The sequence below is a fragment of the Macrotis lagotis genome, chromosome 2 (assembly GCF_037893015.1).
Source record: "Macrotis lagotis isolate mMagLag1 chromosome 2, bilby.v1.9.chrom.fasta, whole genome shotgun sequence".
NCBI lineage: Eukaryota > Metazoa > Chordata > Mammalia > Peramelemorphia > Peramelidae > Macrotis > Macrotis lagotis.
The window spans coordinates 65,253,867-65,266,533 of NC_133659.1; the positions used below are offsets into that span (position 1 = coordinate 65,253,867).

The 12,667-nt window shown below is 35.2% G+C and overlaps 1 protein-coding gene across 9 annotated transcripts in view; it reads left to right on the plus strand.

Annotated features, from left to right (window-relative positions):
- The window catches only part of DNM3 (dynamin 3), a 670,943-nt gene that overhangs the window by 313,557 nt on the left and 344,719 nt on the right, over positions 1–12,667 (plus strand). For all 9 annotated transcript variants that reach the window (XM_074222020.1, XM_074222018.1, XM_074222019.1 and 6 more), the window contains one exon: positions 7,864–7,977. In XM_074222020.1, the coding sequence (XP_074078121.1) occupies positions 7,864–7,977 (114 nt within the window). The remainder of the gene's footprint in view (positions 1–7,863; positions 7,978–12,667) is intronic.

Consider the following 12,667-nt stretch of genomic DNA (forward strand, 5'->3'; position numbering starts at 1 on the left):
TACAATCCCTTAATGTAGTTGCTGCTAAGTCCTGTGTGATCCTGACTGCAGCTCCATGATATTTGAATTCTGTCTTTCTGGATGCTTGTAATATTTTCTCTTTGACTTGGGAGTTCTGGAACTTGGCTATAATATTCCGGGGAGTTGTTTTTTTTTTTCTTTCCTAGGGAGATTGGTGGATTCTCTCAATTTCTATTTTGCCCTCTGTTTCTAGGATATCAGGGCAATATTCTGGTAGGAATTCTTTAAAAATGAGGTCAAAGCTCTTTTCCTGATCATGGCTTTCAGGTATCCCAATAATTTTTAAATTATCTTTCCTGAATTTGTTTTCCAGATCAGTTGTTTTTTCAATGAGATGTTTCACATTTTCTTCTAATTTTTCATTCTTTTGGTTTTGAAGTATTTGAAGTGTCTTGACTTCTTGTGTAGTCAACAGCTTCCTTTAGCTCCATTTTATATCTGAAGGCTTTGTTTTCCTCAGAGAGCTTTCTTATTTCCTCTTCCATCTGGCCAATTCTGCTTTTTAAAGCATTCTTCTCCTCAATAACTTTTTGAACTGCTTTATCCATTTGACCTAAGCTGGTTTTTAACATATTATTTTCTTCAGCATTTCTTTGGATCTCCTTGACTAAGCTGCTGACTTCGTTTTCATGTTTCTCCTGCATCTCTGTCATTCTTTTTCACCAATTTTTCTTCTATCTGCCTTACTTGATTTTCAAAATCTTTGTTGAGCTCTGTCATAGCCTGAGCCCAATTTCCATTTTTCTTGGAGTCTTTAGATGCAGAAGCTCATACTTCCTCATCTTCAGATTGAGTATTTTGATCCTCCTTGGGATCATAGACAAAGTATTTGTCAATGGTCAGATTCCTTTTTTTTCCCTGCTTACTCATTTCCCCAGCCTGTGCCTGGTTTTGGGGTGCTTCTTGAGCTTTTGAGTTTTATTGGGTCACCCCCACAAGGACCTCAGAATGTGAGGCTCTGACTGCTCTTCTGGTCTGTGAATGACCATAAGTGCACTCCTCTGCCAGGGGGCTGAGGGGGGGAGGTCTCTATTCCATGGGGGGCCTAGACTGTGATCAGCAGCTGAATGTGGTCAGAGCCCCCAATGAGTTTTCCAGGGACAGAGGACAGACCTCAGAAATCTCCCTCCTCTCCCTTACCTTCAGTGGGCTGAGCACTCAGCTGCCTAGAGGCTGCTGCTTGCCAGCTCCATGGGTCCTGCTTCTGTATCCTGGATCTGGGCTGCTCGTTGTGCTAAGTGCCGCACTGGCTCCATGTGCTGATTGCTGCAGCTGTGCTCAGGGCCTGGGCTTCACTCTTGTTCTGGCAGACGTCTCCCTGCTGATCTTCCCAGTTGTGCTTGGTTTGCTCTGGGGTGCAGGTCAAGAAACTGCTTCTACTTCCACCGCTCCCAGGCACTCTGGAGCTGTTCCTGGGAGGCTGAGGTTTCTTCATTCTGGTGGGGGCCATCCCCTCTAACCCCATGGATCAGAGTTTTCCTACTATTTTCCAGGTTTCCATGGGCTAGAGAATGGGTTCTGTCTCTTGAAAATTTAGAGCCATAATTATAAGATTTTTGAAATATTTTGGAGAGAGCACCTAGGAGAGGCTCTTCTCCTGTCACCATCTTGGCTCTGCCCCCAATATACATGTTCTTAACAGTTTTGCTTAGCTTGTTCATGAAAATTTTATAAGGTATTAAACAGAACTAACCATCATCTCAAAATAATGTTAAATTTTAAATCTTCTTTATAAATTATTTTAGTGAAGCATCCTAAATATTTCAGACATTTAATTATCAGGAGGGGTTTACACCTTTATATGTCCATGAATGTATATATGTGAGTGTGTGTGTGTGTGTGTGTGTGTGTATGTGTGTGTATAAGGTAGGTAGGTAGATAAATAGATAGATAGATAGATAGATAGATAGATAGATAGATAGATAGATAGATAGATGTATACATGTAACAATTCTGGAAAATTTGGATCAGATACAATCAAATGTCAGGCTTAAAGACTTTAAAAGTTTTGAATTCTGATGTTCCTGATGCTGTACAAAAAGTAAGTCTCTCACAAACAATGAGTATTGATGAAGAGAGATGTAGCTGCTGTCCTAGAAGTTATGGGGGTATTAGTAGCTTGCTGACCCAAAGAAGGAATCCCAGGTCAGGAATTGGAAGAGAATCTGCAGGAGTGGAGAACTGGAGAAGTGGCCTTTGAGTGAATAAAAAAGCATATATATATATATATGTATATATATATATATATATATACATATATATATATGTATATATATATATACATATATATATATATAGCTGAAGTACTGGGGAATACAAAGAAAAACACCAAGACAGCCTCTCCTTTTGAGAAATTTGCATTTTAATGGGGAAGGTTCAGTTCTGGAGTAGATGGAAAAATCCTTTGATTCTTATGTCTAATTCTGACATTGCATTTAACCATGTCAAAGACCTTGGTGGTAGAACCTTCTTTTCTGGGACCTCAGGAGCTATGACTGCTGGACAATGGCAAAAGGGCTGAGGTGGAAGTGGGAGCAGTGGTTTGAGGGGTACTGCTCAGTGGTAGGGTGGCTGATAGTCAGAGGTTGTTACTTCTCTGCCAATGTTTCTCCTTGGACAAAAAGCTGATTGACCAGCTTGGAATTAATACCAGTGGTTTGGGGGACACTGATTTTTTTTCTCTAAGAGTAGGACCTTGGATTGTATCTGCTTATATTCTATGGAAAATAGTGGCAGCAAAGGTCAAGGTAGTTTGGCAGACATGCTACCCCTCTCGTACAAGGAGACTTACTTCTTGATAAAAAAATTTTACTTTGACCCTGGGATTTAAATCTGCCACTGCGATCTATTTAAAGGTAATTTCATGATAAGCAACTGCATCTTCTAATGTAAAAAATAAATTGACATATTACCTAAATATTTTTCCCTTATCTTTTTACACAGGCTTTCTGTCTTGCTGGTACTATTTTCAGTTAATCAAGACAGTGCCTTATTTACAATTTCTACTGTTTGTTTCATTTAATAGTATCTTCTGTGTTCAATAATTTTCTGTGGCTTGTTCTGCATTAGAAATTTTTCATTCTTGAATTGTGAGTATTAGTTTTCTAGAATGTTATTAATAGAAATATTTCAAACAATTTCTTGTGTTCCTAATGTATAACAATGAAGACTAATGCTATGCGATATATCTGGAATGTTAAAATTATGAAAGAAAAAGAATAATAATAATCACTTACATTTATATCATATTTTAAAGCCTAGAAAAATATACAAGATTGTTGGTTATAAAAAATTTGGTTATAGCATAATCTTCTTGGTAGATTGTTCAGCTGATGGGGAAATTTATAATTAAAGAAGTTGTGATGTCACAGAGTCAGTAAATGTTGCAGCTAAATCCCAGGCTTCTTAGAGACTCAAGTTTTTTGATCTTTTCAAGCCATCATTTCACCTTTTCATGTCCTCATTTAATCTTTTTTGGTGTTGTTTCAATTGTGTCTCATTTTTGGGGGACCCCACTGGGGATTTTCTTGGCAAAGATGCTGGAATCATTTGCCATTTTATTCTATAACTCATTTTATAAATGAGGAAACTGAGGTAAAGAGGATAAAGTGACTTGCTTCAGGGTCACACAGCTATCATATTACTATTATATATATGCATACTATTATATGCAGAATTATATGACTCCAGATTTGAACTTGGGAAGATGAGTTTTCCTTAATCCAGGCCTAGAGTTCTATCCTTTCATATTTGGGTTGAGCTAGATAGTGACTAATGATCCTTTCCACTTCTAAAATCCATGATTCTGTAGTTCTGTGATGTATGAGACCATAAAAGCATTATTCAATTTTTGATACTTATTTCTTAATTTGTTTTCTTTATTTTTTTTATTTATCCATGTATTTCTCAGTATGTATATTTTTGTGTATATTGTTGAAACTCATTTAAAGTTTTATTTTTATGATTTGGTATTAGATAACACAATAGAAACATCTTCCTCATAATCCTATTGTCTTCCCTCTATAGATTGTCTCTAGTTTATTCTCTGTATATGTTTCTACAAAATTATTTGAATATTTGTATATAATTTCCCTTATTAGACTGTGAGCTTCAAAAAAGCAGATTTTTTGGCATTTCTCTGTATCCTTGGTTCTGAATACAGTGACTAACACCCAGTAGAAACTTAAATAGGTTTCAAGTTGACTTACTTGAAGTTATTGTAGACTTCACTGGTAAACAGAGGTGTGAGCTGAGAAATGTTCCATTTGACTTCATGTGAGATCTCCTCAATTCCCACACACTAACAAACCTCCTTGTAAGACACTCTTTTCCTTTCTTTTCTTTTTTTGTGAGGTGATAGAGTGATCTGTCCAGGATCATATAGCTAGTAAGTGTCTGAAGTCAGATTTGAGCCCAGGTCCTCCTGACTCTAGGACCCATGCAGTCAGCCTCTTCAATTGGCAGATTTAATTGGTGAAGAAAGCCACTGCCAATATATAAATAAAGATCCTTTTAAGAAGCAGCTTACAAATAAATAAAGATCCATTTGGTCCTGTAGTCCTTTCACTCTCTCTTCAAGTTTGGTTATTTCATAGTTCTGCTTCTGCTTCCTTAAGCTCTCTAGGTCAGATGTAATCTTTAGAGCCTAAGAAATTTAACACCATTCAGTGAATTCACTTTTTTCACCTACCCCACTCCACCCCACTATATCATCTAACTCAATCTGTAGTGTAATTAGAAAAGAGAGACTAGGCTTCATTGCTATAATTTAAGGTTTGAAAGCAGAGCTAATGCTTCCACTCATACAGTGTTTTCATTTTAGAGTCAATCTCGTTTTTTTCCTGGGGTATATTCTTCCATGAATTTTTTTCTTCTTCTTAATTATGACTCTTCATTTTCTTTCTTACTATTTATTTCTTCTTCAGTGGAAATTACGGAGAACAGCTTCACTGACATCACAGAGTTTTCTTGCCATTCACCTGAACAGAGTCAAAGCTTCCAAAGGGAAAGGAGTTGATGGTTAAGAATTATAATGTGAGAGTCACTAAGAAGGTTGAGCTAACCAGCAATTTATGAAACTCTTACTATGTTCTGTGCCCTTTGATAATCTTTATGGATTAAAAAAAGATTAAAAACAACTCCTGCCTTCAAGGAGCATCCATTCCATTGGGAAGACAACATTGAAAGAAAAATAGATTTGTGAGACAGACAGAGAGAGAGAGAGAGAGAGAGAGAGAGAGAGAGAGAGAGAGAGAGAAGCCAGTTATTCTAACAGACAAAGCTGAGGAGAGAAAACATTCCAGACATGGAGACCAACAGTTCAAAAGTGTGGATTTGGGAGATGAAGTATCCTGGGTGAGAAATAGCAAATGGTCAGTATAGCTAGATCAAGGAGTGCATGGAAGGTTTGGAAAGATAGGAAAGTGCCCTGGTTGTGAAGAGCTTTAAATGTCAACCAAAGGACTTTGTGGTTGGTTGTACAGCCATAGGGAGTCACTGAAATTATTGAATGTTTATGGGGTGGGGGAGAGAGGGAAGACCCTGACATAGTCAGAATGATACTTAATCAGTCTGACAGTTGTGTGGATGACGGCCAGAAGTGGGAAGAGATGAGACAGAGAGGCGAATTAGAAAGCTAGCACAATATTTCACTCCACAGGTAATAAAAATCTGAACTAAAGTGGTGGCAGTGTAACTGGGGAGAAAAGGAAATCTGAAAATGATGGACAAAGTGAAGGTAGAAATGATAAACATGCCAGACAAAACCTTTTTATTGGAGATTCATTCATTTAGGATTATAACAATTCTCTTAAATATGTTTAAACAAAACATACCATTAGAGAGTGGTTAACAAAATTGATTGCACCTTCTATCAGGTTTATCGGATGTGTTCTTCCCAAAAATGTTTATCCTTATGTCTGGAAAACACTCCTTTTTATCTGGTGACTCCTGCAATCCTTGTCTGCCTTCATATCTCAGCAAAAGTTTTTTTCCCACAAAAGAGTTTTGCCCAGCTGCTAGTGCCCCACCTCTGAATTCTCTCTCTCTCTCTCTCTCTCTCTGTCTCTCTCTCTCTCTCTCTCACACACACATATATATTATATATATTATATAAGCATGTTATATTATAATAGAACTGGAAATAGGTCAATGGCCATTTTGTAGCTGAGGAGACAAATCCACAGATGTTGAATGCTATAAAGCTGAGTAGGCAGTTGAATGACAGAAGCAGACCAAGCACTATGTTGTCCCTCGTTTTTCCCAATAGATTATCAGATCATTGAAGATTGGGAGTTTTCATTTTTGTCTTTGCATCTTCAGTGCAATCAACAGATACTGGGATAGAGAATATGTTTGATACATATTTTCTGATTGGGAGATAAAGACTGAAATGTTTACCTAAAAGAAAGGGAGTTTCATCTAGATGAAAAGTAGGAGTGAGAACTGATTTTGGAGTATGTAGCAGTAGTAGTAGTAGTAGTAGTAGTAGTAGTAGTAGTAGTAGTAGTAGTAGTAGTAGTAGTAGTGGTGTCTATAGACATCAGACCTACAAAGGTGTTATGGGTAGCCAGGGGGCAAAAAAGGATGTTCTGGGAATCTGTCTTCAAATGGGCAGAGGATGGCAGGAAGGAAGGTCAAAGTAATCTAGAAAAATTTTACCCTCTATTCAATTTTGCCAAATGAAAAATAAAGTAGAAAATTATGTTATAAATTTTAAATCCTCAGGTCTTGCTATTTTTTTTATCAAATCCTCTTTGATTTAGTATCTTAAAGTATCCTTGTATTTTTAAACTTTAATAAGTCAGATTATAGTTTTGATATGCAAAAATTATAAAACACAAAACAAAAATTTGTTGAAGTTTTACAAATTACTTTATATTACTGCACTCATATTTTTCAGATACTGTACTATGATAAGATAATGACTAATGAGGAAAGAACGACAATTGAGTCCTATGGCTGACAATGTTGAATTACATATTGTGAGGAGGAAAAGATGTTAAAATTGTTTTAACTGACTCTTAAAGATTATTTTTATATATTTATAAGTAATTAGTATTTTAAGAAATTTCAACTACAAAATAATGCTTTTGATATTTGGTTACATATTCCCTAAAATCCAAGAGATAATATGGATGAAATCACAGAAAGTTAAAAAAAAGAAAAAAAAGAAAATTTAGTTAGTAATATAAAACTTCCCTTATTAAACACACTAAAGCTTATAATTGGTAGCAAACCAATAGATTTGAGTCTCATCTTATTCCCTTGGTTCAGCCTGTGGTCAAGTTTCTGTTGGATGGACCAGAAGAATTGATAGGGAGAATAAGAACTTGGATAGTTAAAAGACTATTAAAAATTAAGGAAATAGGGGCAGCTAGGTGGCACAGAGGATAAAGCACCTGCCCTGGAGTCAGGAGGACCTGAGTTTAAATCCAGCCTCAGACACTTAATCTGTGTGATCTTGGGCAAGTCACTTAACCTCGTTGCCTTGCAAAAAAACAAAAAAAGAAAGAAGTACATTTTAATTACACTACTAATAGCAGATGTAACAGTCGTTCATGCCATAATGGATAACTTTTGATCTGAATCAGTTCATTATTTTTAATGATCTTTTAACCCTAAACACAAGCTGTTGATTATATTCATTGTGGACATCTGAGTTTTTAAAAGAAACATTATGTAATGATAACTTCATAGAATTTTGAAATAAGCATACTGATTTTAAAACATTTGTATCATATGTTTTATGTAATATTTTAAACATTAGACTAAAAAGTGAATCCATTCTGTTACCATTTAATGTTAAGCTAAATGTATCTGTGATTTTTTCACTTTTTGTAGGTTATTCGGAAGGGATGGCTAACAATCAACAACATTGGCATCATGAAAGGAGGTTCCAAGGAATATTGGTTTGTCCTTACTGCAGAAAGCTTGTCCTGGTATAAAGATGATGAGGTAAGGAAACCGATTTTGGCCAATGTCTTATAAATAACTTTTGCTCAATTCTCATTATTGTTATGAAGATAATCTAGAAATCATTGGTTCAGCAAATATTTGGATGAAGGTACAAATAGCATGCTTATGAAATGTGTCAAAAATCTAAAGTTGGAAGGAATAGCTCAAATATTGAATAATATGAATAAGTATGAAAATAGATCCTGACTGTCTAGAATGTTGGCCACAATCCTAAGAAGATTAACCTTAATAAAAATAAATGTAATGTCTTATATAGTTTCAACTTCGTCAACACAAAATAGGAGAGGCATGGTACTAGATAGTGAACTATCTGAGAAAAATTTGGATGGATATTGGTAGACTGAAAGCTGAGCAGAAGTCAAAAAAGCAAATGTAGTTTCTGGTTTCATTATGCGAGACATAGTGGTCAGGACTTGTGAGACAATGGAACCAACACACTGTCTCCTACTCAGAATACATCTGAAGTATTATATTTATTGGGGGGAGGGGGTTATAATTTACATAGCATTAATGAACTAGAGAGCAGTTATAGAAAAAATAGTTCTCAAGAATATGATATACAAGAAGAGGAGACTCAGCAGAAAGTGATAGGTCTAGGCATTTGAATGACCATCATGAATGAATAATTAAACTTGTTCTTCTTGGCATCAGATACCAGAATGAGGAACAATAGTTGAAAATAAGAGAGAAACAAGTTTAGGCTGAGTGGAAGGAATAACTAGATTGGCACTATCTAAAGGGGACGTGGACAATCTCAGGAGCTTTTTCCTAGTTGCTTTCATTTCAGGTCCTTGAGCAAAGACTTGATGACATATTGTCTGGGGTGCTGCTAAGAGGGACCCTTGTTCAGGAAGTCATTGGACCTAATGGTCTCCTCAGGTTTTTCAAATGAAGATTTTGTAATTCTTTTAGGAATGTTTTAGCAGACAGGATAAAAAATGTTTGTGCCACAAATCCCAATTCTCTTGGCTCTCAGCATTGACCTGCATGGGGAGGTATCCATGCTAAATTTCTAACATGTATATTATTTCAGCAGTTTTGAAGAAAAGTCATTTTTTAAGACTGACTAGGTTTCATGGTTTTTGCATAGACCTTACCCCTGTTTCCCAGGCATTTCTTCCTTCTATTCCTCATTGTTACTCTCCTATATGATTCCCTACTAAGCAAGGGGAATATAAACAAAAACAGACTGCCATGATCACCAAACACCAATGCTTGAAAGGGAAACAGTCTACATTCTTTGATCTTCTATTTATTTATATTAGTTATTTGGAGATTTCTAAGTTTCAGTATTTGAAAAATTAAATGAATTTTTGCATGCATTTCTCTCAAAATGACAGTGTATATCAATCAATTGGGGATTAGAACATTGTTTTAAATACTTTCTTGAATGGTTAAAAATTCATTATCTTGAATATTTTAAGTAAATATATTTTGGAAAGGTTTTGTTTTCTCTATTCACTCTTCTTTGATCCCAATTATGTTAAAATTTGTCTCCAATATCTATGTTTACACTTGTGTATTTATATAAACATACATTTTATTAAATATTTCCCAATTATTGAATTGGAAATAATATGTTAAATTGCTTTATATTTATAGTCACTATCTTATAGCTCTCTTATTATTGGTTGAGACATATTGTAACGTTCTATAGTTATAATCAAACAGTAATAAATTGTCAGAAGATTTTGGAACCAAACAAGAGAAGCTAGGATTGTGTGGCGGAAAGAGTTCTGTATCTGAATTAGATGACTCGATTTCGAATGCTGGCTGTGCCACTAAATTGCTATAGCATTGTCTAAGTTAAATGGCCCCGTCTGAGCTTTTACTTTCTTCTTCTAAGAAATGATACTAATAATCCTAGTTCTACCTCTTCCATAGGATTCTTGTGAGGAAAATGCTTTGTAGGGTGTGAGATACACGGGAGACCTTAAAATGTTGTGATTGTTAGCCATCATCAGCATTACTGCTATTATTAAACAATAATAAATTGAAATGGTTAACAGTAATGCATTAACACAGTGCAAGCATTGTTCTGAAGATACCACAGGTACCTTTCATTCTACAGGCAATCAACTTATGATGGACTCAAACATATAAAAGGGCTGATACTAGGGAAGCTTAACTCCCATTCGAAGTCATGACCATACTTTCTGGGCTCCACAACAGCTGCTGCTCATTGCCTTTGGATCTGCCTTCCTTCAGGAGATAGGATCTCTTTGTGTTGTCAGTGTAAGGGAGGGTATAAGGAGTTCTGCCTTTATCTTTTTTAGACCTAATTAGGAGGATGTTCATATACTTCCCACCCAAATTGGAGAGACAGCTTACTCCTACCATTTGGGCAGGAAGAGACCTTACTCATAGGTGGGGTTGAGAATCCAAATGGCCTGAGAGATGTCATTCTGATGTCCTGAGTTCAAACTCAAAATATATTTTCTCATAGAAATAGTACTAGAATGATGGCTAGGATCTATAAAACTATTGGCAATGTAATTCAGTTATAATATAGGTTAAATAGACTGTTATAGGGCTGTCCTAAGAGGCTTTCTCACTTTGTTTTTATTGGAAATTATATATAGTATTTATGTTCAGAATCAATTGTAGTTTCTCCTTATGGGATATATTTATATCTCCTTCATTGTCTGTGAACAATATTTCTAAATATGGTAGCATCTTCCTTATTTTCCTTGTTATCACCCTTAAGTAATAAAATAACTACAGTATAAATTGTATATATCCATATAGATATATGCAGATTTATACAGTATACAATTGTCATGATTTGTCACTAACTTTTTATTTAAGAATTCATAATGAGCTCTTATTTTTTCTGTTTGTTTCCTGGATTCTAAAACCAATTTCAGGAGACTGGAGAAAAGTCCTAAAAAATGACAAACATTTATTAAAGCATTTACTATGGATATGCTAGGAATTGGAGCCACAGAAACAATATGGAAATTGCACCTTCTAGAATTTTATATTTTATTGAATATATCATACACAGAGATCTATAACAAAATAATTTGAGAAGGGGGAGAGCCTATAGTCCATGCTGCAATCTGGAGGGACTTGAGGTGAGGCATGCTTGGGATTCTAAATGGAACTGTTGAGAAAGTAGGCAGCAGGTAAAACTTGGAGGATCAATCCTCAGGAAACATAGAAGAGGGAACTACAAGGCAGACTCTGGGAAACAGCATATGAAGAGATTTTATATATACACATATATGTGATCTACACATACAGAGAGATATGCGTACACACATAATACAGATACACACACAAATACAAACAGACATACACACACACATATATATATAAAGAGTTTTCAAAAGATACCAGTGGATTGTAAAATAATTTTAGCATATTCTTAAATTATCAGTTCTTAAGCTTTTGAAAGGATCTATTTAGAAAAAGTCTATATTTAATAAACAAATAAAAAATTACTTTATACTAGCTGTTATTACTATAACATATAGAACACTGAACTAGGAGTTGAGATACTTAGTTTCCTTCTGATTCCATCACTACTTGAATGATCATAGGCAAGTGACAGTGACTCTGAAATTTGACTTGCTCTTCTGCCAATCAGAATTGTAAACCTCTCCTATCTTCCCTTACAAGGATATCAAGGTTTTAATGAGAAAATACATGGGAAAGTATTTTGAAAATTGTATATGTGATTTTGCTCTTGCAAATAACACTTGTCCCTGGGGCAGTATTCTTTTTTTTTAAGGCATTGGGATTAAGTGACTTGCCCAAAGTCACACAACTGGGTAATTATTAAGTGTCTGAAGCTGGATTTGAACTCAAGTACTTCTGACTCTAGGGCTGGTGCTCTATCCACTGTACCACCTCACTGCCCCTTGGGGCAGTATTTTTTGATGCAAATTTTCTTTGATTTTCAGGACCTTTTCATTTCATATTGAGAAAGGAACATGAGCTAGAAGTTAGGCCAAATATTCTCTATATGGAATAGGATAGAGTGAGGAGGAAAGAAACATGATCAGTGCCAGATGCCTTCATCCACAGTGGCATGTCTGTGTTCCTCACTCTACCATTTGTAGTTGTTGTTGGTGAATCTCTTCTTATCTATGTAGCTTTTTATCCAAAAACACAAATGGAGAAAACAATGGTGTAAATGAATGGCATGCTTAAGGTGAGTGGTAAGTTTATAGTAATCACATTTTTCTAATAAACCTTTTAATAGTTTGCTTCCTTTAGCTGGCTAGATATAGTAGTCATCTAGACTTTAAACATTTGAAAGTCTCTCAATTGTAGACTAATCAGAGAAACAATATGGTGATGTAATTTCACTAGATTTAGGATTAAAAGACTTGGATTCAATTCCATCTCTTCCACTTACTATGTAATATCAAATAAACTACTTTTTGAGTTTCTGTTTCCTTAGGTGGAAAAATAGGAGGTTGAATTAAATGTTCTTTATTGTATCTTCAGTTCCTAGATCTTGATTTCTTTTATCTATGAGCCATACCTTAAATATTTTCATTGTACATTATAATGGAATTGTTTCTTTATCACTATCCTTTAGCTAGCTGATTTAAAGTGGTATTTAAAGTATATTCTATGCAACTATAAAGTTCTTAATGATGCTTGGAGAAGGTCTTGATTATGTTTTATCAGGATTTTTGTCATGAAAAATAATCTA